This window comes from Harpia harpyja, chromosome 1, assembly GCF_026419915.1.
Source record: "Harpia harpyja isolate bHarHar1 chromosome 1, bHarHar1 primary haplotype, whole genome shotgun sequence".
Classification (NCBI taxonomy): Eukaryota; Metazoa; Chordata; class Aves; order Accipitriformes; family Accipitridae; genus Harpia; species Harpia harpyja.
Genome location: NC_068940.1, coordinates 42,935,646 through 42,961,392, shown reverse-complemented (window position 1 = coordinate 42,961,392; position 25,747 = coordinate 42,935,646). Strand labels below are relative to the sequence as shown.

The following is a 25,747-nucleotide window of genomic DNA, read 5'->3' as shown; positions in this document are numbered from 1 at the left end:
ATAAAGGGAGAGGAAATGCCACTTATTCATTAAAATTCTGCAAATGAAAAATATCTTCTCTCTATTCAGCAGTTGATTAATCTGGTCCATTAATTTATGGTCATTCATATCTCCTTGCGTTCAGCTCTGCTGGAGTTTTCATGCAACTGAAGTCTCCCTGATTTGAGCTGAGTTTTCCTTCTTCCTTCAGAGTAATGTGAAGAGATGTTCTCCTCTCTCTATCCTTCACACCTAAACAGCTTGGATGATTTCCCAGGAGGGAAGGAGGACACAATGACAACACAGTTTTGCAGGAGATGGTCCAATTCTTGCAAATAGCAGGGTGCTCTAAACTGAAGGTCTTGAATAGCCTCGAGCTCCTTTCTCTGTAATTTTACAATCCACAACTTGAAATCACCTTCCTCAGGACCCAAACTCCTCCAGATTGAAAACGGAAATGTTTGAGGTGGAGGACTTGAGCCCCTTTCATTATGCCCACTTGAGTAAACATGTGCATGCCTTTTAAAGAGTCCATTGAAGAAAATTTCTGGACTTGTGTCTGTTTGCAACCTGGAGGCTGCTTTCCCACATCCTGTGTGATGAGAGGTGTGCAGGTGAACTGACCTGTAAAATCATAATGATTTTTTCATAGAGTAATTTTTTTGTTGATGTTCAAGAACACAAAGTTTTTTTCCTGTACTTGGGTCCATTTCACTTTCAAGAAATATTATTTTACCTCATTCTCTTAAATCCTAAGCTAATTTAGCTACACATAAAACTCAACCCATTAGGGACAGGGGAGCGGCTTCGAAGAGAAAACAGCTGTGTCTGTGATACAGTGATTTTCTCCTCCATAAAGCCCTGCCCCTCCATGGTCCCTTGATCATGCAGACCCTCATTGTTGTTTCTTTTTTTAGCGCTGGGGCTGGGAGAACAGGGTGCTTTATTGCCATCGACATCATGCTTGACATGGCAGAGAACGAAGGCGTGGTAGATATATTTAACTGTGTGCGAGAGCTGCGATCCCAAAGGGTCAATCTGGTGCAGACAGAGGTAGGTGCCAGCAGGTCTCCTCTTACGAAGTACTGCTTTTCTGTCAGCTTCTCTGCTCAACAGGAGCCCAGCAATTCATTAAGTCAACACTTGCTTCCTCTGTGATGTGATTATACAGAACTTTCAGTGGCTAAACATGACCAGATGTGCACCAAATCACATTCACTGGCAGCTACTCAGGGCCTCCAAGACAGGAGGGCAAACCTTGAAGCTAAGGTCTTAGTATTGCTGATTAATTTTATTCTCACAGTAGAAAAAAGCTAGCTCCTGAATCCTCTCATGACTCATTCATAGGTATACTGCAGACTCGAATAGTACCTAGTTTATATCAACTGCGAACTAAACAAATGAAACATTTTTGATTCAAGCTTTGGGTGCTGATTAAGCAAGCTGCTCCATCACGTAGCATCTAGCAGCTGCACAAACTTCTGTGGAACCCTTATCTTGCTACACAAGTTTTTCCTATGTGCTTCAATGCCTTCCCCTCCTAAGGGACAGAACAATAACCTGGAACAGAGAAGGGCTTTTAACTTTGTTGGACTTCTCATATTTAGTTCAGGGAAAGAACTTTACCCAGAATACCAGGAGTCCAGGAGTTTTGAAGAGGCAGATGGAGCAGACCTGTTAGTACAATTGTTTCTGCTGGTGTTATCATAGGTCCAGAGCACAATCCATTTCTGACCATTGGCTCGTGGTTGTGAACAGAAAAGCTTCACACCCTGATTTCCTCCTCAGCCCACTCCCATTTTGTCCTAGCATTCCTGAGAGTGGTGACTTCCCATTTTACTTGTAAATTTGAAATGAATACATGAGACCTCACGTTCAATGATGGATGAAATATGCTCACAAAGCTGTCACGTAACACACTCTGTAATTTGTCTCTACACAAAATGGAGCCAAATATGCATATTGGACATGATTTAAGAAAAAAAAAAAAAACCTGTGATTTTTCATGAACTGTATTGAAAACATGATTTTAATATCTTATCCCCTCCCCTGTGCAGGAGCAGTATGTATTTGTCCATGATGCCATTTTGGAGGCATGTCTCTGTGGCAACACGGCCATTCCAGTTTGTGAGTTCAGATCCATATATTACAACATCAGCAGACTAGATCCACAGACCAATTCCAGCCAGATAAAAGATGAGTTTCAGGTAATTTCATGTGTCTCAGTCATTGCAGTTGGTGTATTGAAGGTGTTTAAACAATTTCTGTGTGCTATTTTACGATTTCCAACAGAGCAGAGAAGGGGGACACGAGCCAAGGTCTGATTTCAGCTAATTTTTGTTGTTTTACTACTGGATCAAGCAGAGATTTGCTTTTGAGCATGAACTTTTCAGCCTTTAGCAAGGAAAAAATTCCCCATCACTTCAGTAGAGCAAGGGTACTAATTTTCACAGATAATGTCGTACTTCTATTTAAACAAATATTCTGTTGTTCATTTTCCTCTGTAATTTATGCAGAAACATCTATGCCTCAAGGTCCCTTATTATCCACTCTCATGGTTCATATGCTGCTTCCAAGTCTTGACAATCAACTTGTTGACGTCCTTCCATACAAAGGAGAAAGTGAGATTAGTGAGCATTACTTTCTCTATTACTAATTTTCAATGAAGTGAATCCCTCAGTTCACTATGTATGTTTTGCCACGTACCTGGTGGTGAGAACTAAAATGACGTATAGTAAAATTCACAAGTGCTGGCGTTTGCCTGGGGCAAGCGATGAAATGAGGACCACTCTGCCTCTTGCTATCACCATTGCTTATCCCACCCTAACAAATGGGCTTGAGACACATGAGCCTCTCGCACAGTAGAGAACTCACCCTGCAGAACACTGAACTAAGCTTTCCAGTCTTATTCCCCATGCATCTGTAAATCCCTTTAGGATTTTCAGCTAACACTGATGTATGGAAAAACATAATATTGTGGGAAATCTGGGCAAGATGAGTTAGGAAAGAGGAGGAGACCTCTGCTGTTTGTTAAGAGGCCGTTCTTCTTAGCAGTAAAAAGGTGAAGATTCCTTTAATTGTCGGAAGTGCCCACCCCCTTTCCCAGCAAAGTATCTTTTGCAGCAAGAGAATGTCTTTTGGGAGCCCCAGTCTGAGTCAGATGCCTCTTTTCCTCCCTCTCTGTGCAAAGGGAGAATGCGTGTTTTTTATCTGAAACCTTACAGAGAATCATCAGGGTTGGTTTAGTGAGATAAAGAATGTGGATCCCAACTGATGACAGTTCAATTAAAAAAAGATATGGTTTTATCAAGCGATATCAGATCTGTAAAACTGCATCTGGTTCTGGACGTTTGGCATGAAGGAGCCAAAGCCTAACTTCATCAAATGCTGTTATGCTATTAAAAAAAAAGTCATCACTTGCTGGGCTTATTTTGTCATGATATGAGATGAGATTTGCTGTCTGTGTGCTTCTTCTTTTGAGCTCCCAGGGGCTGGCAGCTCCTGTGAGAAGGAAATGCTCCACTGTACTTTGCATAAGAGGTTCGTTCTCTGTCTAGTTGTAGAATCTGTTTTTACAGGATTTTGGCTCAGAGCATTCTTCAGCCCTAATTGCCTGGATTTAATGCAAAAGATGGTATCTTTTGCTACAATCTTTATGAACCAGTTGATCTAACTATAGATCTGTTGGTGCAATTTGTGTTATTTAGGTCCCAGTCGCCCTCAGGTGAGGCTGGATGTATTTCTCATGCACTACATGTTGTCTGAACATGCAAAAGCTCGTTCTGGAGTGTTTTTGTAATCTGAATATGTACAAAAAAACAAGAGAAAGAGGGGAAGGGCAAAAAATAGATAGGAGTAAATCACTAACAAGTCACCTGCCTAATTATCTGCCCTGTCAGAGATCTGAGATTTCATGTTGCTTCCCCAGCCACACTGTCTGCTTTCCATCTCTAGACAAAGGGACTTTCATGCAGAACCTTCATAATTTAGAGCAAGTATATTATTGCAAATTTTATACTTTGACACATTCCTTTATCTAGGATTGTTTGATCCTCCTCTTTTCTCCATTTATAACCTCTCTGTGGCAGAAGTCAAGCTCTGTGTAAGAATTTTTAGCCCCTAAATATTGTGTGTTCCTCTGATGGCTGCAGAGGAGTTCACTGTATGACTGCATGGGCTTTGCTGAGGAACAGGACACATAACAAGTGAAAGCAGAATGACATCGGATAGCCACTGATCTACCATGACTTAAGCGACAAGTGTTAAGATGTGTTCACTTTGATTTGCTGTTTTTGATCCCTGCTGACCAACCTCGACTGGTTTGTCAGGAGGCCTCCACAATGGATAACACAAAAGAAAATTAGATTTAAAGAAATAGAGTTTGTCAAGCTGTGGGAAAGACAGATAACAGTAAAAGACTGACAGCAAGACCCCAGAGATAAGGTATGACTATGTATGTGAAGCATCCTATATGTCACTCCAAAAGGAAAGCAGCAATCTAAGTAATAAATGAAACAAATAGACTTTCCTGTTAAAAAAAAACCCAACATGTTCTCTCAGGTTTTTATATGCATTGTTAAGATAAATCAATAGATTGAGGAATTACCAGAGGATTTAAACCCACTTTGACCTGCTGGGTGAGCCAGGTGAATACTTGGGGTACTTCTGCACAGGATCCACTTGAAGAGGGAGAAGGATGCATGCTTCCACCCTAGGGATGGTAGAAACACAAGGAGGTTTCACTCCATGACCAGTTCAAAGCTGCAACTTGTACCTGTGACAGCTATTTCCAACCTCCAGGAAAGAACAGAAATGTTACCTAACTGCTGTGGGGTTTTAGAGCTGGAAATTGTTGGAAGGTGTATAGTCCCCTCAATTTTTGCTGGAGCTCACGGTTTTCGGAAGAGCACCTCAGGGTGATGTGCAAAATGCAACGTAATGCAACAGCAACAAGCTCCTCAGTGCTCCTTCTTTTTCATTCTTTGGGATCCCAAAGATCTGCTAGTCTAAGTATCTTTAAAATAAATGTGTTGTGCAGATGGCATCCTTCTTGGAAGTAAATTCAAAGATGCTCAGCCTGTTTCTTTCTTCCCATTCTTCCCCCCCTTCACAGACTCTCAATATTGTGACACCGCGTGTTCGGCCAGAAGACTGCAGCATCGGTCTTTTGCCAAGGAACCATGACAAGAACCGCTGCATGGATGTGTTGCCCTTGGACCGGTGCCTGCCTTTCCTCATCTCCGTGGATGGTGAATCAAGTAACTACATCAATGCTGCACTCATGGATGTAAGCAGTACTGCGCTGTCCCCATCGATCCTAGTTTGCATCGACTTTATTCATTCTCAGGATGCTTTTCTGGGAGAAAAGGATCCAAAGCAAAAAACCTTTTTTACCTGCAGTTTCTGGGGCTGACATCTCCCAGCTGGGCGAAGGTGACAGAAATGTGTCACCTAGACTATAATTATCACGCTACCATTGTAGTTCTGCCTCACATTGGTGGAAAATTTTTGACAAGGAAGTTCATGAGCATGCAGTCTGAGGTTGTATCGTAGAAAGGCAGGTGGACAAAGAAGTGGTGGGACAACTCTTCCCCTACATTGGTTGTTGTATAACTTGGAAGAGAAATGTTTGCCAGGAACTGCCAGGTCAGCTCTTTGAAAAGAATAGTTTGCAGTGTGGAGCGAGTGATTTATTTGAACTTATGCAGTTAAGAATGTGGGAGTACAGGGATCAGATGTGCAAAATTCTTTAAGGCTGAAGGACATGAGTTAAGTTGATGTGAATCTGTGCGAAGGCATTTTCCCTCACTTTGTTTATAGGCTAAAATCTCACAGCACGGGTCATTTGTATAGGGTGAATTATGTTGATGGTTTCTTTTTGCTGTGGTGTCTAACTGCCTTTGGACAGAAATGTCTTTAGAGCCACTAATTATTGCAGTTGGAGTATGTGTAAATATGATCCAGGGTGAAATGTCATCATTTTTTCCCTAGGAATGTTGGGGTTGGTCTTTTTTCATTTTGTCTGTTCTTTCAGTCTTTGGGGAACAGTGATACTACTGCATTTAAGAGGTTAAGTCAAACGGTCGTAGAATTAATTTTAGATTCTTTTCAGAAAGATTGTGATGTTTTCATTGCAAATATGCCTAAGGAAACTTTTTTTTTTCTTTAAAGTGTGTTTTGTGCTTTGGCAAATCTGCAGAAGCACAATCAATTCTTCTCTGGTTTCTTTGGGACTGCGAATGTGTTTGCACATTTCAGCCTTCATTACCTCAAATCACTTTCCTAACACTTGTATCCTTCCCCACAAAATTCCTGCTAATTAAAGTTTTTGTACGAGGGAATTTTTCATCCGTCATTGAAATTCAGCCACTATGATGTTCTCTGGCTCTCCTTTATCCTTCCGTAGAGGAATCAGCAGCTTTTGAAAAAAAACCACCAAATAATCAGAGGGGAACAGCCAAAGTCCCACATTTTCATAGGCATTCCTGCTGAGGACAGACCTTGCAAATTGTTTGTCTTTTCCAGTAGCTTCGGGCCTGCAGTCTTGGGCATGGGCGCTTACAAGAGATCATCCATCCCATATTGCCTTGAACTATCATTAATTCTTTCATTGTGTGAAGACAGGCATGTGCTGGGGAACACTTGACAGCACAGTCCCAGTGCTGATCATTTTATTTACAGATTTCTCATGTTTACCTCTTTTTTTAAACTTTTCTCCAAACCTTATTTGACTTGCAGCTTGCTCTGTGTATTACATGAAAGCTGTGATGGAAGAAGTGCTAGAGCAGGAAGGGGTGATGGTACTCCTAGAATGGGTTACAGCCTGGGTTTAGAAGCATGAGTTGTCCCAGGAAGGCAATCTGGACTGTGTTCACCAAAATTAACCTTAGACACAGAACACCATTTGAACCCTCCCTCAGGGGGTGAAGCACTCAGTCTGGCCTCCTAGCTAAAACTGTGCTGGAGACTGTCTCAGTCTGTTGACTGCAGAGCATTAAAAACCAGCCTCTTCTGCCTTGTGTTAGCTTTAGGGATTACAGCCAAAGGGCTACTGTTGACCACAGAAAGGAGGAATTCTCCCCCAGCAGATTTTGAGATTCCTGACCTTTCCTCTTCAAGTCCTCTGTCCCTTTCAAGTAAAGAGACCTTAGGATTTTTCCTGTGAGAATCATTGGAAAGCCATGTTTGCAGCTGCAAAATGGTTTGTTAAGAAGAAAGGAGAAATACTGTCCCTCACCTTCCCCTAAAACAATTGAACATAATCCTTACACAAAGAGACTTTAGCCACATCTCTGAGTCAAGCCATACAGAAGTGGCAATAGGTTTGCATTTAATGCATGGGGCTTGGAGAAAGACATGAGTCCATGTCATGTCCCTGTCATCATCATTCCCCCAAGATCCTATGTTCCCTTACATGACTAATTAACATCTCTGTGTCATCTTCCCTTTAAATTAGGACAGCGAACCTGGTTCCTCACCTGTAGCAAAGAAAACAGGTGGGGCATGTTTCTTTTTTGTCCTAGTGGCAAAACCCACAAACACATCTTAACTTCAGCCAGCAGCTTAGCCAATTATGCAGTCTGCTGTATTGGTGCACAGTGAAAAAACCTAGCAGAAACATTATGTTCTTAACTCTAGTTAAGAGGTAAGATTCACTATTTTATTAACCAGTCTGTTGCCACCGTTGGTCTGGTACTACATAGCTTTTGACCCATACTGGTGCTCCTAGGTTTGAAATACAGAGTAGGGAGAAAGGAAAATCCATTCCAGACTGATCATTTCCCAAGAAATCATTTCCTTTTCCTTCTTTCTACTTTATGTCCCATGACCCTTCTCACACATGCACACTCAGAAGCATGGCGCAGTCGCCCTGCAAGCTGGTGCAGAGTGTGCACAGCACCTTCTCCGCCTCCCAGCATCATCTGCTCAGCGCTTCCACCCACATCTGACTCATATGGGGGAGAAACGGCAAGCCCCCACAACTGCCTTGGGGTTTTATTTATTTCTTTACTTTAAATCCAAAATCTTAATCTGTTTAGTTGGTGGGGGTTTTTTAGCCCAGAAATATTGTGCCTTTTCATTCAAGTCAGCTTCACGGAGGTACAGCACAAAGGACTGTGCAGTTTGTAGGCTCATCTAAGCATTGCCTGCCACGGTTGGAAAGCAATAAAGTTTTGAGCTTGTACCCTTTCATCTCAAAGTGCCTTGCAAACATTCATTAACACAGCCCCGCAAAGGTTAGGAGCACAGTTCCTCCCCTTCATGGTTAGGGAGATTGAGGTCAGAGGGCTTTTTTGAGGTGAAAGAATAGCATCAGAAATTAAATGCTAGCATCGCAGGCTCTGAATATTGCCCCACAAGCTCTTAAAGGATGGCTGGGATCCAAATGTGCCACCTCTGTAGCACTACATCACCAGGGAGCGATAGCAGATGGGGGGCTAATCCCTTCTGTAGTTTCTAGAGTCCATTGCAGCAAAAAGGATAGCATTTGCTTCCAGCTGTTTTCTTTCCAATTACTAATATTACTGTTAGTAGTAGTGGTAGTCATAGTAGAATTAGTATTATTTGCTGAGTCTCAAAATATAAATAATTGATTTGGGTAATCTCTGCTCTTGTGACACTTCTTTAATGAAATGTCTTCATTGGAAGCAAAAGAATCCCATTATGAGACATTCATTCATTGCAAAGCGATAACAAGGAGAAGGATATGTGATTTGTATAATCTGGTTAAATGGCTCAGATTGCCTAGCCATAGCCTCCCGGGTATAATATTCGTCTGAATAAAAGTTGATTGAATTTTTTTTTTAACTAATCTTATTCTTTTGTTAGAGCCACAAGCAACCTGCTGCCTTTATTGTAACCCAACACCCTTTGCCCAACACCATAGCAGACTTCTGGAGGCTGGTGTTTGATTATAACTGCTCCTCTGTCGTGATGCTGAATGAGATGGATGCAGCACAGGTAAGTGATTTTTCATAATTTCCGTCACGTAACTTTCTTCTCAAATCCAGATGGTTTTAAGAGCATTTCTGCTGCCATTTTCTTGTGGCCCCTCCTCCCCACCCCAATAAATAAATGAAGTGGAACTGGAAAGTAATAGGTGTTTTGCGGTATAATGAAGAGTAAGTCCACATGCTTGGCTCCTTCTAAGACAGCGAATTCTTACTGCAATTAAAAGGGATATCTAAATATGTTGTGTTTGTGGGCCTAAATCTTCCTCCCAAACCTCCTCTCTTTGCTTTCATATTTTTTGTCTGTCTTTGGTTCAGGAAAATGTTCCCTACCACAACCCCAGTGTGCTTCATGCTTGCCTGTTCACATGGCATTTCCAGAAGAATAAAACCAAGAGAGATGCTGATATCATTTGAAAGATCTTTTCCCTGAGATTTCCAATGCAATTCTGTAATACCTAGAAGTGTGGTTTGCACAGTTTCTGGAGAAGCACATTGTGCTGTGTATTTTTTTTTTCTTTCTAGTGTCATATGTAAGTTGGTTTCTTGGCTACTAAACACACCATTATTTTCAGGAGTTGAGCTTGCCAGGGAGGAGCCGTTGGAGTTCCTCCTGTACTAGCATTTCCAGCCACCTTGCTGATGAGTGGCAGAAGATAACAGCTTTCAAAGAGGTGTAATCATGCAATTTGTGTGAAGAGTACGTTTGGCATGGCTAATTCGCCCATTACAGCACTTGTTAAATAAGAGGAGAGGAACCCTCAAGTAGTTGGTACTTCATGGATTAATTTTTCATTTGTCTTTTCTGTGTCTTCAAAATCTTACCACACTTGAAGGCAATGAGATTAGTGGTCCCTTTTTTTTGATGCTAATGGAGAAGCCAGTCACCCCATTCATTGAGGGGATCTCCCTTCAGTGTGAACGCTATGGGATTTCATTTCTAGCCACAGTAAGAGCTCTGCTCAGAAGTGGGCTCGCTTGGTGACCCACAGAGTCCCACCACTGTGCGAGGAGCTGGAGGTCCTGTGCGTTTGCTGCCTCATGTCCAACTCACCCTGCCTGATTCTACGTCTTGGCATTGAATCCAGAGGCAAATTTCATCTTTTCCTTTTTTTCTGACACTTTTAAGAAAAACACAGCTTTTTATGGAAATGACACACTTTCTCACACTTCATTCTTGGAAACCACAAACCTATCAGCCTCAGCCAGTGTTATTCTTGTGACTATCTTTCTGCACAAGACTTTACCTGCTTTGTTTTTTACCTAGCAAAGTTTTGTTTTTATGAGGTAATCTGTAGGCACAGAAATGGAGATTTGGCAATGCATAAAGTCACTTTGGCAGGTACTCTAGCATGGTGTCACCTAGCTCGACTCTGCAGCCAATGCCAAAAACCCCCAGCTAGCACTGGAAGTTAAGGATAATTTTCATGTTTGTGTTGTATGAGTTTTCAAGGCAAGGTGTGACAGTTTAATATCATAGAATCATAGAATCATTTAGGTTGGAAAAGACCCTTAAGATCATCAAGTCCAACTGTAAACGTAATACTGCCAAGTCCACCACTAAACCATGTCCCTAAGCACCACATCTACACGTCTTTTAAATACCTCCACGGATGGTCACTCAACCACTTCCCTGGACAGCCTGTTCCGATGCTTGACAACTCTTTCAGTGAACTAATTTTTTCCTAATATCCAATCTAAACCTCCCCTGGCACAACTTCAGGCCATTTCCTCTTGTCCTATCACTTGTTACTTGGGAGCAGAGACTGACCCCCACCTCTCTACAACCTCCTTTCAGGTAGTTGTAGAGAGCGATAAGGTCTCCCCTCAGCCTCCTTTTCTTCAGACTAAACAACCCCAGTTCCCTCAGCCGCTCTTCATAAGACTTGTGCTCCAGGCCCTTCACCAGCTTCGTTACTCTTCTCTGGAGACACTCCAGCACCTCAAGGGCTTTCCTGTAGTGAGGGGCCCAAAGCTGAACACAGTATTCGAGGTGCGGCCCCACCAGTGCCCAGTACAGGGGGACGATCACTTCCCTGCTGTTGGCCTTCTTGGCCACCTGGGCACACTGCTGGCTCATATTCAGCCGGCTGTCAACCAGCACCCCCAGGTCTTTTTCTGCTGGGCAGCTTTCCAGCCACTCTTCCCCAAGCCTGCAGCATCACATGGGGTTGTTGTGACCCAAGTGCAATATCCAGCACTGAGCCTTGTTGAACCTCATACAATTGGCCTCGGCCCATCGATCCAGCCTGTCCAGATCCCTCTGTAGAGCCTTCCTACCCTCCAGCAGATCAGTTGTGAAAGTGAGGTTTCTGAAAAGGAAACTTCACAATGTTGTACTTGCACTGTCATTTTATGACAATGTTGTAATTATCTAGCTGTTCATCTTTGCCTAGTCCAAGCGCTGTACTGTAAGCGCTACAAAACTGTTGGTGTACAGTTGCCTGCAGATACCGTATTTGTGTGCATGAGCAGGGTGTGTTACTCATCTCCGTGAGTATAACACAAATACAAAAATTGCTTATATAAAGCTGTGCCTGAACTGTAGAGAGGAAAAGAGTTAAAATAAATAGGTAAGTGAACCTTTAATCCACTATGCAGGGAAAAGGTGCAAATAAAACCATGTGGAGGTCAGAGAACATAACAGACAATTTTAAGGACTGTATATACATATACGTTTGGATAGATGGCCATTCACAGACATGCTTTATGAAAAGCAGATTTTCAATATTAAGGAAAGGTTTAATGTTTTTCTTCTTTCCAATGCACTTTGAGGTTGTTTCCTAAAGCACCTGCTCAGCTCTAATCTCCTTGCCTATTGGACAGATGCTTTGAGAGGAGATCTGTAGACTGCTTGAAAGTCTGAATGAAGAGTAAAGACAACCTTCAAAGGAGGACTTGCTTATGTGGTCTTGGCTGGCTTGCTTAATTGTGAAAAACTAACAAGGGCAAAGATGCATAAGATTGCGTGAATATCCCACCCAATTTCAATCCCATATGATCGAAGGAATAACAGGAGTACAGAATTAATGCAGTAGCATGCACACACTTGACGTTATTACTAGCAATGATTGAACTTGAAAAGCTTGAGATCAAGTTCAAATGAGCATCTGGGGGTTTCAAAACTTCTAAAAATTACACTTGAAAATAGGAAGAAAAAAACAGAAAGAAATACAATCTCAGCAGAAACTGCTAATGAGATCTCATGCAAAATATTTTCTCTCCATGATCTATTTCCAGATGGATTTGAAATACTTAGACTGTAATTTGTGTGGATAGGATTTTTTTTGTACTTTCAATTCAGTAACATCAGCATAAGAAAAAAGACTTCCAACCTGCTTCACAAACTTCAGAGATTCAGCTGTGGTTCACCCTGAAATTGGAGTTGCTCTCGTGGCTCTCGGAGCAAACTCACTCTCCCTCCCTTGCTCGCTGGTAAAGTCAGAAAGCTAAAAAGTTCATCTTACAGAAAAAAAGAAGTTCCACTTTGCTTGAATTAAAGTTAATTTTCTTGGTGCATGTACTGTTTCCTTATTAACACCAAGCCTCTCTGGTTCCTATGAAATTCACCTACAGACACTAATCTTTTAATGTTCATTTTAAATCTATACCCCTAGAGAAGCTTCATTTTTCAGCCACCTTTTCTACACATTTACACCCCAGAATTCAACTAGTTACAAATTGTGTTCATACAAAAAAAAAGGGGGGGGGGGGGGAAGTCAAGCTTCTAAAATATATTTCTTCATATTCGTGATATAAAAAACTTTTACTGAGCTAGAAGGAGGTCTTCTCTGAGAAAATACATGTAATACAAGAATGGTTATGGATTTTGAGCTGGTTATACATTTGAAAGGAAAGAAGACCGAACATGCATTTCCTTGTTAATAGTTAAGATGCCTTATGTTTCTTTTCGCGTTTTCTCCAGCTCTGCATGCAGTACTGGCCAGAGAAGACGTCCTGTTGTTATGGCCCAATTCAAGTAGAGTTTGTTTCAGCAGACATTGATGAAGATATCATCAACCGGATATTCCGGATCTGCAACATGGCCAGGGTAAGATCAGTGAAATACCAGATTCCCTATTTATTCTCAAAAATATATTTTGGCATGAGGAGGAGGCAGAACGAAGACTTGTGGTTTAGAGACGCTGAATCTCTCACCTAGGAACAAAATTCCACTGCGGAATTTAGTAGCTACTTCCTTTAATTAACATTTAATTGCATCAGTCTGTATTGGTAAAAGACTTGGCTGAAAGTAGAAAGTGGATGATGTGAGCTGAAAATCTGTATTTAAATGGAAAGCATTTTTCTGTGTATATTTGAGAACAATTAATCACTTAGTAGCCAATATAAAACCATCAGTATCATAGGAAATAAACTGGGATAGTGTCAGCAGCTCTCCATCTGTCAACTGCTATGCAGTGTCTCTGAAGACAGATGCAACGTTTACTGGCTAGACTGGGATTCCCAGTTGCCACTGTTTTTCCTATAAATAAGCAACTGTCATTTCTGTAAGCAACTCTTTGTCTGTATCCCTCAGCCCCAGGACAGCTGAAATGATAGAAACAAAGTTTATCTGCACACTGGACCCTGGCAATGCAACTTCAGGGCTGCAGGAAAGGGTTTCAGTAGAGGATTTTTCTCTCATTAGCTGTTTCCCAGATTGGTTATGTCTCCTTTTTTGTTCCTTTTTAAAAATTTTTTCTAATCAGAAATGGAAACAGGCTCCACAAATTACATTTCTATGCTGTTTAACACATCAGTCTCTGGTTGTATGGTCAGAGCCTGTGCGGCAGTTCAGTTGTGGCATTGCAGAGTGAACCTTGTGGTTCGACTACACAAATTGATAAATCAGTTAGATATTCACCTTCCTATGAAGGTCAACTGCCTCTGGACCAGGGGCAGTCTTGAAGTCATATAGCTAGTAAGACTAAGGCTCTGTGACTCTCAGGATGAAGCTGGCTCATAAATGCATAGCTGGCAGGGTGGATGCTGTGAACTCGCAGCTCTCTGCACCCATCTGTGTTCAACAGCAATGGCTGCTGCTAAAATCTTTATGAGGATCCTTTCCTGCCACAGTCCCCAGAGATTATTTGAGGGCCTTCTTTGCCTTTAGTTCTTATGGCACGACCAGTCTCCAGCACAGGCAACCGGGAAAGACACACTTGATCTATTTGATCTATTCGTACAGTTTGGTGAGATTTTATTCTCTGCTGGAAACAAAACAAGGGATCCTATGCACTTGGTTTCTGCTGGGCTCTGTAATATCTGAGGTCATCATTGTTACCTGGATTACCAAAAAGCCCTTGTTTCCCCACTGTATCAGGTATCCAGAGTGGAGGGTGTTAACATTGATGATATCAGATCCAGAGGGAAAGATGCCATATAACCAGTGCCCCCTGTGTTACCCTCTCTGCTTCCTGCCCCATTCCATTTAGCATCTTGGAAATGCTCTTTGTTTTAGCCTCAGGACGGGTATCGCATAGTTCAGCACCTGCAGTACATTGGCTGGCCGGCATACAGGGACACCCCTCCTTCCAAACGCTCCCTCCTGAAGGTGGTCAGAAGGTTGGAGAAGTGGCAGGAACAGTATGATGGGAGAGACGGACGGACTGTTGTCCACTGCCTGTAAGTAGGACTGGAAAATGCCTGTAACCTCACAAAATGCTGTCTGAAGAACACTGATCATGGATATGGAAATTTGGTGGTTTGTCAGGCTTCAGCTGGGGAAAATGAAGTTAAATTACATTTGTAATACACTTCAAGTTGAATATTGTATTACATTATAGCATCCTGGCCCAGAGATTTTACTGATTGTGGTGAGAAGTAGCTGAAAAAACTCTGCTACTTTCAGTTGTGTCGGTAGGTCTCATGACTGGAGCGCAGACACAACTGACGCAGCACTGCTGTGTGTCCAGCTCTGGCCACAGAGCTGCTGTGAGCCCCTGAGCAGTGAGGAGCAGCTCTGCAGTCCCTGCGGCTTCCCCGTCCACCACTGCCAGGGATCAGCTTAGCCCTTTCTTAGTATATGTGGTGTGTGAGCTGCTGTGTAAGCAGTGATCTCCTCCGTTCCCTCAGCCTTACCTACCTTCTCCTGTTGCCTCTTTTTTTCTGCACCCAGGAATGGTGGGGGACGCAGCGGCACCTTCTGTGCCATCTGCAGCGTGTGTGAAATGATTCAACAGCAAAATATCATTGATGTGTTCCACATAGTGAAAACATTACGAAATAACAAATCCAACATGGTGGAGTCACTGGTAAGTTGCTTTTCCTGCACCTTACCTCACCCAGTGTATGCAGGGGGACTTTAGGATAGGTGGAAAAATTTCATGGCTTAGCTCAGTATGAATCAAAACAAATCATAACATGAAGCCATCAGAATTAAAATCAGTCCAGTTTTAGCATGTGCAATGAATCCTCTGGTCCCACTGCTTCTCTCATTGAGCAGAGGGGGAACAGCTGCCCTGGCCCAGCTGTCATGCCCAGGTCTCCCATGCCCAGCTGCCTCCAGGAGGTCAAACCCCAAGTAGCTGTCACCATGGCTGTGGGGAGGGGGTGGGATTTGTCCTCCTGTGCATGTGTACAGCCCGGTGCTTAATGCTGTGACATGCCTTGAATCCAGGAAGGGAGAACAGTCAGAACCCCAGGCCTTGCTCCCTGCAACCCAAGAGACTAAACTGTCCTGAATTCAATCATCTCAATCGATCACACTGAATTCTTTCCTCAAAAGCAATGCGTGCAATGAGGCCATGAGGCAAATAATGAATAGTCCATACTGCGGCTGTCTCTCTGAGTGTCCTTCTCTTCCATTGATGATAATCATAATTACTCTTAGTAATGCTTGTTCAGGATCCCATAGAAATGGAATTAATGTTTGCCTGGTCCTGCCAAATGGTATAAGAAAGAGGGAGGAGGTTTTTCTGGCAGCTTGTAGAATGAGGCTCTGAAGAATTTACCTGTATTCTAATGCCACTGATTTCTATTCTCTTTTTCAGGAACAGTATAAATTTGTATATGAGGTTGCACTGGAATACTTGAGTTCCTTTTAGCCCAGCGGAGGGAGGGGAGGCTCTGAAATGCCAGACCCCAATCTCTGGCACATGTTTCTCCCCTCTTCCACACTGGAAGGCAGTAACAAGTGTGGGAAGGAAAACCTCTCCTTCCTGGAGCAAGAGACTGAGATTGCACAGACCTCGTTGGAAGGAGGAGACAATGCCTGTGTTTGCTGCTGCCTGCTTTCTATTGGAACATCTACTGCTTCTTAAGTAACCTACTGTAAAAATTAGCAAAATGGGAGACAGGCTGAAAGACTGGACTTTCTAATCCCCTCTGACTTCTTCTCTCCTCTTTTGGATTGTATTTTTGCTCTCCTTGCTGCAGAGTAGGGAAGGAATGAAACCCTTAGGAAATTCTCTTTTAAATGTCTCCTTTTCAATTTATAATTTTGTTCTCAAATCCCAGTCTTTAATTTTTTTTAATTTCATGCAGCAGTCATTTGGGAAAAATGAGATAGCCATAGGGGATATATGAAATGTTTCACTACAATTTGTCTACCTTATCTGTTTCCTTTTATTTGTTTTTCCAAGTGAAAAGGCCAACACAGAAAAAAACCCCCACTGGAATTCTCTTCCCATACATAGTCCCTTTTAGCATGAAAATATAGTGGAGATGAGAAGCTCTTAATGGATTCACTGCCTCGACTTCTACACAAATGTTTCCTCCCAGTTTCTGCTAGACTCCCAAGGCTGTGCATGAACCAGTTACATCTCTCTGGTCTGTGTTCGTTTCAGTGCTGGTGAAGCAATACCATTAATAAGTTTCCCAGCCACTTGAACCTTAAGGTTAAATATTTGCATCAAACAAATTGCATTTGTCTTGCAACTTTTGGTAACTTTGTTACCATATTTTTCAAGTATTTGCTGGGGTGCAGTGTGTCTTTGAAAAACAGGGTATAAAGTAGGTATTATTGATCATATACTATGTATTATTATTTTTTATTTATTATTTATATTGCTGTAGAACTTAGGACCCCTAGTCATGACAGGACCCTGCTGAACTAGGCACTGTGCAAACAGAGAACAGAGCTTAAAAACTGAAGGTAATCTGAAAATTGGGTTTGGTCAAGATGTCCTCAGTATTTCCAAACTGTTATTGAGTGATTTATTCAGATTTCCAGGCCCTACAAGTTTCAGGTTGCATCCAAGCTGTAGGAAAGGTGATGTACATACACAGAAACCTAATCTGACATGGGTTAAGAAAAATGTTAGACCAGCACAGCAGCTTTCCTTCTTAAGTAAAACAGCTTTTGTTTTGTTCTGCAAAAATGCCTGTGCAACTCTCCTTCTTTGAAACAAACACCAGATGTGTTTTGCCATGGTTCTGGATCTCACTCTGACTTCTTAGCAGCTAAGAAATTGCTTTTCTGAAAGAGTATGTTTAAGTAGTTAATCATTAAGGTCTGCAGGGTAATGTTGGAGAAAAAAGTAATTGAATGAACAAGGCCTTACAATATTCAGTATTTCAATTTAGCCACTTATTTATCTTGAGGGTACGGGGATACGAGGTTCCTCTGTGTGTAAATTACATTCTGGGAGATGTAGGTTTCTTCAAATACAGACTTGCTAAAAGATAGACTGAAGGTAAGAGTTTAAGGAAACTCCACTTTCTTACCACTCTGTAGTTTTCCACCCTCAGGTAAATACTCAGAGACTGTGCTGGGAGCTCTGTCATCTCAATGCCTGGTATAGAGCATGCCAGAAGCTCAAAAAATGTTGCTAATTCTGTATGTAAATTCAGAAGGCATCTCTGCTTCATGGTCATTCTTTTTTCAATAGTCATACCTTTGCCTTGACAATGAAGGATGAAAATTAAATCATATAAAAGTAACTCTCAACTCAAACATACCAGTATCTAACCAAAAAGTTGTCATGTCTACCAGGACCTGCAACAGTCTAAGGAAGGACACTTGGAAGAGCAATAATCCTCTTCCTGCTAAGCAGAGGAGGGGCTTCATAGGATGCTGAACTGCCTAGCTCATACTCTTTCCGAGGAGCTTTGGATTCTTGGCTTGTTCCAAGTGAATATTGTGAAGGTCTTAAATGAGCTTGAACCACATTGTCCCTGATGTAGCCAGTGTGCTATAAAGTATTGGTGAGAACCCCCTCACAGGTGCCTGTGCTCTGTTTCTAGTTGGTCCTTTCTGTTGTCTGCAAGAAATCATGAAATCACCTTTAGTTCCTGTTGGGGCTGTAGGTGAATGTCTGGTGTCTCATGAAACAAACTACCGGCTTTAATTGTTTTTTTTTTTCCTTTTACCACTAAGCAACATAAACAATGCTGCAGGAAGAATAGAAGGCAAAGCAAAACTATGAGATAAAAATGAGAAGGAAGACATAATATTAGTGTTTTGATGACAGGTGGCTTGCTGTAACCGTGTAGGTCAGGAGTTGGGAGCCATTAGCGAAGAAGAGGGAAGAGGGAATCCTGATCCCAGAATGGGATTTTTCAACAACTGCCCAGGCAGGAAGAAGCTACAAGTCAACAAAATGTTCATGACTTCGCTAACTCCAGAAAGCCAGAGGGAATCACTCCCTGTGGATGCTATGGAAATACTAATTAGTATTTAGCATTCTGTTAATTTTACATGGAAACTAGCATAGCGATAGGTCCCCCTCATGAGTTACTGAAAGACTAGTGCAAGCACTGAGGGTGACAGCCAGGATAAAAGGAACAGAGAGGTAGAAGAAATAACAATATGACTGAGATGTGGAGTGTAGGAGGTAGTTCAAGGCTTAACAGTAGCATGAAGGAAAGTGGATTAAAAACCCAGAAGTAAGCCCATAGGGAAGGATGTGTGTATGGAGAGGAGGTGTTGGATGAGCAGAATAGCACTTGCAGTGGAGATGTTTAAGGTCTTGAGGTAGGTCTGAATGTGGTTTACAGTATGAAAAATGCTCCTAAAGGGTCAGGTGCATGTATCAGCTGACCCACAGCAACTTGCCATCTGTTTTTAGTCCTCTGCAAATGCCAAGTGACATTAGCATAAACTGCAGGGAAAGATATTTAAGCTAAATTTTACCTTTTATTTGCAAGGAACAAGTTTAATGCAAATGTTGGTTACCACAGCCCAACTGTTAGTCACAGCTTATTACGTGGCAACTCAAACACATGTCTCAACCTTCTTCTAATGTCCAGCCTACAATCCATGTGGAAAGATGCTCAGCGAACGCTACAGATGATGTTGCCAAACTGTTATGTTGTCCTGCGGTTATGTTGTTTTCGAGGGACTGACCCAGCTCCAGTCCGTGTTGGCTCAGGGATCTTTATGCTGTTCCTTAGTTTCTTACTGCACAATGTGTATATGCTGAATGTGAACTAATGGTGAAGGGAATTGTGTGGAAGGAGAAGAGAAGCTCGCTTTAAATAACCTTATTACCTTAAGGTTGCTTAAACCCTAGAGAACAGCCTATAGCAAAAGAGGTAATGTATTTGAAGCAAGATTATGGGTGATGGCTTTGTTTTCACTGGGAAAGAGCAATTATGAGATAAGATAAAGGAGGCTTTCTCACTCCTGAAAGGATTAATAGTCAGAGTGAGCTTTCCAACCTAAGCATCCCCTGCTGTGGATGGAAAGCGATAATGTACAGTAGAAAAGGTGAATTCCTCAATGACTAAATTTTAGGCTGAAAAAATATGATATTGACAATATTTCACTGGTCATAATGAAGATAAACTTACTCCCATTCAGACATCCTTCAGGGGTGAGGAAGCACTGCTTATTGATATCATACTATTGGTCTAAAGTTTAATCTAAAATAAAAGGAACTAGAAATAGGTAAAGAAGGGTGGTTCAGGGATGACTATCTCATACAGGGGGTAACTTCTTAAATTATTGAGAGATGTAACTGAAGCAATGAATTCCAGAGCTATCTAGGCTGGCTGCTGGAGAAGAAAGACCCTGAGTTGTCTGCAGGAAAGAGATAGACCAAAACCCCTAAAAGGTACAGTAGGTATTAACACTTCTCTCTTTTTAGTTTTGTGTGTGTGTGTTTGGTGGTGGTTTGTGGGTTTGTTTTTTTTAATTAAGATCCCTGCAGGAACTGTGTCCTATGCTGGCTCTTTTTTTTTTTTCTTTTTTCCTTCTTCAAATTACCTGTAAGGAAAAAGGCATTTGACCTCCTCTAAATAGACTTGAGGTACTTGTTTATTAACATAAAGAAAAGAAACCGTGCAAGGCTGTACAGTGTACATGTGAAGGTAACTGAATCAGGACCTCTGGTAGGAAGCAAGCAAATGGGAATTTGGTGATTTTATTTGTCTGCAGATTGAAATAATTGGTATTCTCTGATGAAGGAGGTCTCTAGACCATGGTTAGTAGGAGGCCTTTCAATCTGTGATTTAAATTCTTCAGCAAGGTTGCACAGAATTTTGTCTGCCTTTCCCATGCTCTGGTGGGTCCCTCTTAATACATTTACATTTTAGCCATTTATGTGAGCTAGAGTTGTCCATTTTGGTCCACAGGCAACAAGCAGTTAGCATTGAAAGGTTTTTGCATGCACTGAAAAGATGTAACTTTTGTTGCCTTTACCCGCAAGTCAAACTGCAGTTTCTGTATCCCGTCTCTCCTGCTCAGCCCCTGCCCATGTGTACACACATTTGAAGAATGTCCAGATAACTCCTAAAAGGCAGAGATTTGGGGAAATGCCTGTGACCCCTAATCAGTATGGTCTGTGTAACTCCGTAGGGCAAAGGAGGGAGTCCCAAAGAATAGCTTTTGCCTAGAGCAGCAGGTATCTGTGTGTCAGTAGTTTCCAACTTTTTATTCTGGATCTGTAGACTCCCTGTAAAAAAAAGCCCAGTGGCAGTGTAGACCCCGCAGTAGTAGATTTAAGCCTGCAGATGGTAGACTTGTTTTTCCATTTACTTTTCACAGGCCCTTTAGGAGTAGTCTGTGGGATTTCCCCTGGGAATCTCAAGCCAGGTGTCGCTGGTCACTGCTCTTGACGTGCTGTAGAGTCAGAGAAAGGTGAGAGGCTCCTGCAGCAGGTGATTCAGAAGGCAGTTAAACCAACTGCCATCTGGAAGAGAAGGAAAGGAGAAGAAATCTCCTTTGGGAGAAACCAAACATTGGAGGAGAAGGCAGATTAAATGGAGTCCTGAAACAGGTAGGAAACTTGCACCTTGTTCTGTCTCTCATTCTTGCACACCTACTCATATCTTTCTTACTCTTCTGAGTTCATGTCAACATCATAAAAAGCAGGTAATGCCACAATCCATGTTGTGGAGCTCTGTGGAGATGGAGCAGTCAGAGTGTAACAGAGGGAATAAATCCTGAGGGACAAAGATAAAAGGAGGTTTGCTTGAGAGAAGAATCTTCAAATACGAGGTGCCTCTATCTGTCACACTTGCAGAGTTCTTAACAAGTCATCACAGAACAGCACACAGTCCTGACGCAGTCCTGGACGTGCAATGCAGTAGAAATGTTCCACTTGGAAGACTTCATTGTCCTGTAATAAATTTAAACAATCGACTCCATTACATTGGTAGCACAGTTAACTTTTATAATATCTCCAGCCAGTGCAAGGAGCATCTCAAGAACTTGCTGTCAGCCTGCTGTATTTTTATTTGAGATTCTTACATTTGTCTTAAGTGTACAAACTTCAGTCAACCCCAGTTTGTTAGAACAATAAAGGGGGCCATGTGGCAGAAGTTATTCAGCATAACCACTGCCTTTGGGTCAAAAATTCAGTATACCTCTTAGGAGACTGTGAAATGGCAAAACAGGCTACTGCATCTTCCCTGCAAAAACCTTTACAGGAGTAGAAACAGGGGAGCCAGCTAATTAAAGACAGGGAGACAGAAGTGAGTAATAAGGATTCTGTTAACCCTCCTGCATTTGTATTTATTTAGATTGCAGTCTTCTATAGCCATACATACATAATACACAATTTAAATGCAAGTGCTCTTTCTTTCCCTGTTCCCAAAAATACCTACAGCTCTTCTTTTCATTGAGGGTGAGCCAACAGCATAGCAAGCAAAGCCCACTTTCTGCAGTTTTGGCAAGGATCACTAGGAAAATCCATCATGTATTATCTGTTCATTGACTTGGAAAAGGTATCAATCATCTTCCTCATATACATACTTGAAGAATGTACAATTTGCTGTAACTGTCAAGCAAAATCATACATTTTCATACATCAAGACCAAATCCTGGTGGTACTGAGCGTGATGGAAAGAAAAAAGAAAAAAAACTTGCTGACTTCCAGTGACCTCTCGTCTATAATCTTTATTTGCTGTGTTAAAATATTTTAAAAGCCTCCCTTGTAAAAAAATAAACTATACTTAGAATATACTACAGTTTCATGTTGGACTAGCACAATTGTGAAAACCTGGCAGCTTTTTCAGTTTGTAAAAACATGAGAGATCTAAATTAGCCTTTCCATCCTCATCCCAGTGCATGCAGATTTTTCAACCTGAGCCTTAAAAAATAAAATAATGCAGCAGACTGAATGACAGATGCTGATGTTCCCATAGTGTTTCCTGGTGGGGGAAAAAAAAAGAATGAAATGGGAAAAGAATTAACTAAAATGTTTTTCTTGCAACTCAATGCAGCATGAGCTGTTTCTAAGCAGTATAAACATGAGCCAGGCCACACCACTTTGTCTGAAGCATGGATTTGAAGATGTAACCTTTGAGACCAGTCCTGATCTTCTGTACATAGGTTTCCACCAGCATAGTGGTTACTTTATTGGAGGTGCCTGTCGCAGAATGACAGTGCTTCAGTAGAGGTATTTGTCATTGGGAGATCTCATACCCTGAAACGCTACTATTTGGGGGACTTCGTGAGATACCTCAAGCGTGTTGCACTATGGAGATTTATTTCCTTGTGTGTACCTGGAACAGAACTGGCATTACCCCCTCATTGCCCCTATAGCCCTTTCTTGCATCTCCAGCACTTAAACGCTGTACTTCTATGCCAAAAGTTCGAGCTGTATCCTTAACACAGCCTTTAACCCATACTGACTCACCACATTGACAAAATTCACTCCCATATTGATTTAATCTCCTTCACCTCCTTCCCAGCCCCCCGTGCCAATCCCGTTGAAATTAAAATGTACTAGCATCACTTGTTGCCAGACTTGTCACTACTTCACACAGCAATGCTGTGGCTGCATCTGGATCAGCAGTATCCTATTCCAGCTCCCTGGATGCATTTTGCCAGCAGGGAGGAATGTTGCATGACAGCTAGTCTCTGCTGTTGCGACACCGCCCCCATCTTCCCCCCGCCTTTGGCCTTTATGGATTACTGGTGAAACTCACTTGTACAGTTTGGATGTTTGATAGATAAAGCACGTATGAAAAAAAAAGGAAAAAAATATAAATACAAAAATCTCAACACTGTGCATTCAGTGTCTTTTCTTTCTAGCTTAAAAGAAGGAAGGTAAATAATGTCAAGTCAATGAATATCAGATATATTTTTTGACTGTACATTACAGTGAAGTGTAATCTTTTTTTTACAACTGCGAGTCCATCTTATTTATTCTTGTAAATGTTCCCAGACAATGTTTGTAATATGGGCTGTGTTGCAAATCCATAAAATAAATCTGTGATCTGAGATTAATGTTTTACTAAGAGATTCTTGTACTTGTGCCTTTTCTTTGCACTTAGAGGGGGCAATGCATTGCAAGTGGTACTGCTAGAAACGATGGTGTGATTGCATGGAAAAGAATAAGACCAGCATCTTGTCACAGTGATGGGCAGCTGGCTTTGCATAATGGTTATCATCCAGAAGGAGCTCAAGAGCAGCAAAGAGAATTCACTGGGCACTTCAGTCTAGCTGCAGATTTTGAGTCAGTCCTCTCAGAAAGTCTGTGTATGTGAGCTAAGTATTTTTGAAAATTATAGTCTTAGCAGCAGGGGTTAAAGCAAAGCATAGTTTTGCAATGTTTTCTTTCTAACAGGTATTACTGTATTGTTTCCTTGGTATTCAAGTGCTAAATAGAGATTGCTAATATGTTACTGAGTTTTTTCTGGTGTTTTCTATAGACAGACACACAAGGGGTTTTTTGTGCAGATGTTGCATGCCAAACCCAACCATAGGATATGGCTGTCAGTAGTGAATTTTTTCACACATTTACCAGCAGGCTGCCATCTTCTGGTCTTCCACCCTCATTTATCAATAGACACACATGGCAGTGCTCGCCATCTGATTCAGTCAGTGCAAAGGAGTAGACTGTAGGCAAGAAAGTAGACAAGGCTTCCATGCTCTGAAGACTGCTTTATTCCCAGAATACAAGCAGGAGTGCATCAAGATTCACAGCTTACATTGTCACAACAGGAGAGTCTAGTCATGCTATGCTCATACAACCCAACTGGTAAGAAATACTCTTTTTGGCATTATTAATTAGCCTTACTAAAAACAAAAAAATTAAAATAAGGCATCTTAACAAGGATGATGTAGCTCCTGTTTTTCTTAAAGCATAGTAAATCTACCTGGGAAGCATACTTTACTATTCCTTTCTGTATGCATTCACTATTTTCTTTTGAAAATACCTCGGTTTAGTTCTTTGTTGCTATGAACAAAACTCTGTTACTGCACTTTGGCTCAGATGCGGGTGATTTTTCACTGGCCCGATGAAGCAAGTTCCCTGTCTTAATTGTGGTGAACATTCAGGTATAACAACTGTTCTTTCAAAGGGTTCATTATAATGAGGTTAGACTGTATAAAACACCCTTCAATTACATATTGTTATGCCAGGGAAGCAGTTAGAAGAAGTTGATACCAAAGCAAGCTCCTCACCACTGTGTCAGAGTGAGAAATTTTTACCCATACAGTCCTAACTGTTTAACAGAGACAGCTGTATATTCATAGTGATTAATTACAGTTCATCTTGGCACTTTATCTAGATTTATCCAAAATATTTTGCTGATACTTGATATTAACAACAGGTTGCATTTATGCAAGGTAAACAGCAGAGACAGCTCTGCCATATTCCAGATGGTCTTACAAAGATACACGTTGAAGTGCCAGCACTGAGAAACAGACACAAATTCACGTTTCTGTCCTCTCGCCTGCCCAGCACAAGGATAGTAGTGGGTCAAAGCTGCTGGGGGAAGACAGATGCAGAAGCCTGAAACCCACTGGGGTTCAAAGTGCTTCACACCCTGTTCCTGTTACCATGACTGACATGTGCTGAGGCGTGAATCCAGCAGATATTTTATCCAGGTCAGTTATTGCCTCCAAGTATCAGCTTCTACTTTTCCATCCATCCCCACGATAACCAGCATCATCATACTGATACTACTGCAAGGTCTGTCAAGTTTGGCAGACACTCTTTGCCTGAGCTGAAGCTCTCACAAGTTAAACCTTTAAATATTGTATCTCGTGCTGAGCTGACTGTGCAGCTATTGTTTAACAGCAGACTTCAAAACTGGGACTTATTCAGGCATGGCTGTCTACATGATACTCTAGAGAGGGAGCAGGGATGACTGTCCTCATGGTGGGCAAAAGGCCTCTCCAGAGGGTGAGTCTGTCTTGGATAAAGCAGACTAAGGCGGATGGGTTGGATCGTCGTCTGGATGTGCCCGTTTTGCTCCACTGATTGACTGAGCTAGGTGACCAATACTGACTTGGGCAACTAATTTAGAGATGGCTGCAGTTAGATGGGGTATATTCACCCTATTAGTAGATACCTGCAAGCAAATGACCTCTGTCATAAATAAAATGGCATAAAGAGAGAAGGAACAGACATAACTCTTCTTGCTTATGCTTGGAAATTCTTCTTCTGAGCCATCTAACTTGGCAGTTTCAGGTCCTCTCT

At 41.8% G+C, this 25,747-nt stretch overlaps 1 protein-coding gene across 6 annotated transcripts in view; it reads left to right on the top strand.

Moving 5' to 3' along the window:
• The window catches only part of PTPRT (protein tyrosine phosphatase receptor type T), a 492,692-nt gene extending 469,132 nt beyond the window's left edge, over window positions 1-23,560 (top strand). For all 6 annotated transcript variants that reach the window (XM_052789835.1, XM_052789817.1, XM_052789853.1 and 3 more), the window contains 8 exons: window positions 897-1,032; window positions 2,037-2,186; window positions 5,093-5,266; window positions 8,809-8,940; window positions 12,856-12,981; window positions 14,392-14,555; window positions 15,049-15,184; window positions 15,923-23,560. In XM_052789835.1, the coding sequence (XP_052645795.1) occupies window positions 897-1,032; window positions 2,037-2,186; window positions 5,093-5,266; window positions 8,809-8,940; window positions 12,856-12,981; window positions 14,392-14,555; window positions 15,049-15,184; window positions 15,923-15,976 (1,072 nt within the window). In that variant the 3' untranslated portion in view covers window positions 15,977-23,560. The remainder of the gene's footprint in view (window positions 1-896; window positions 1,033-2,036; window positions 2,187-5,092; window positions 5,267-8,808; window positions 8,941-12,855; window positions 12,982-14,391; window positions 14,556-15,048; window positions 15,185-15,922) is intronic.
• Window positions 23,561-25,747: the final 2,187 nt, after the last annotated feature.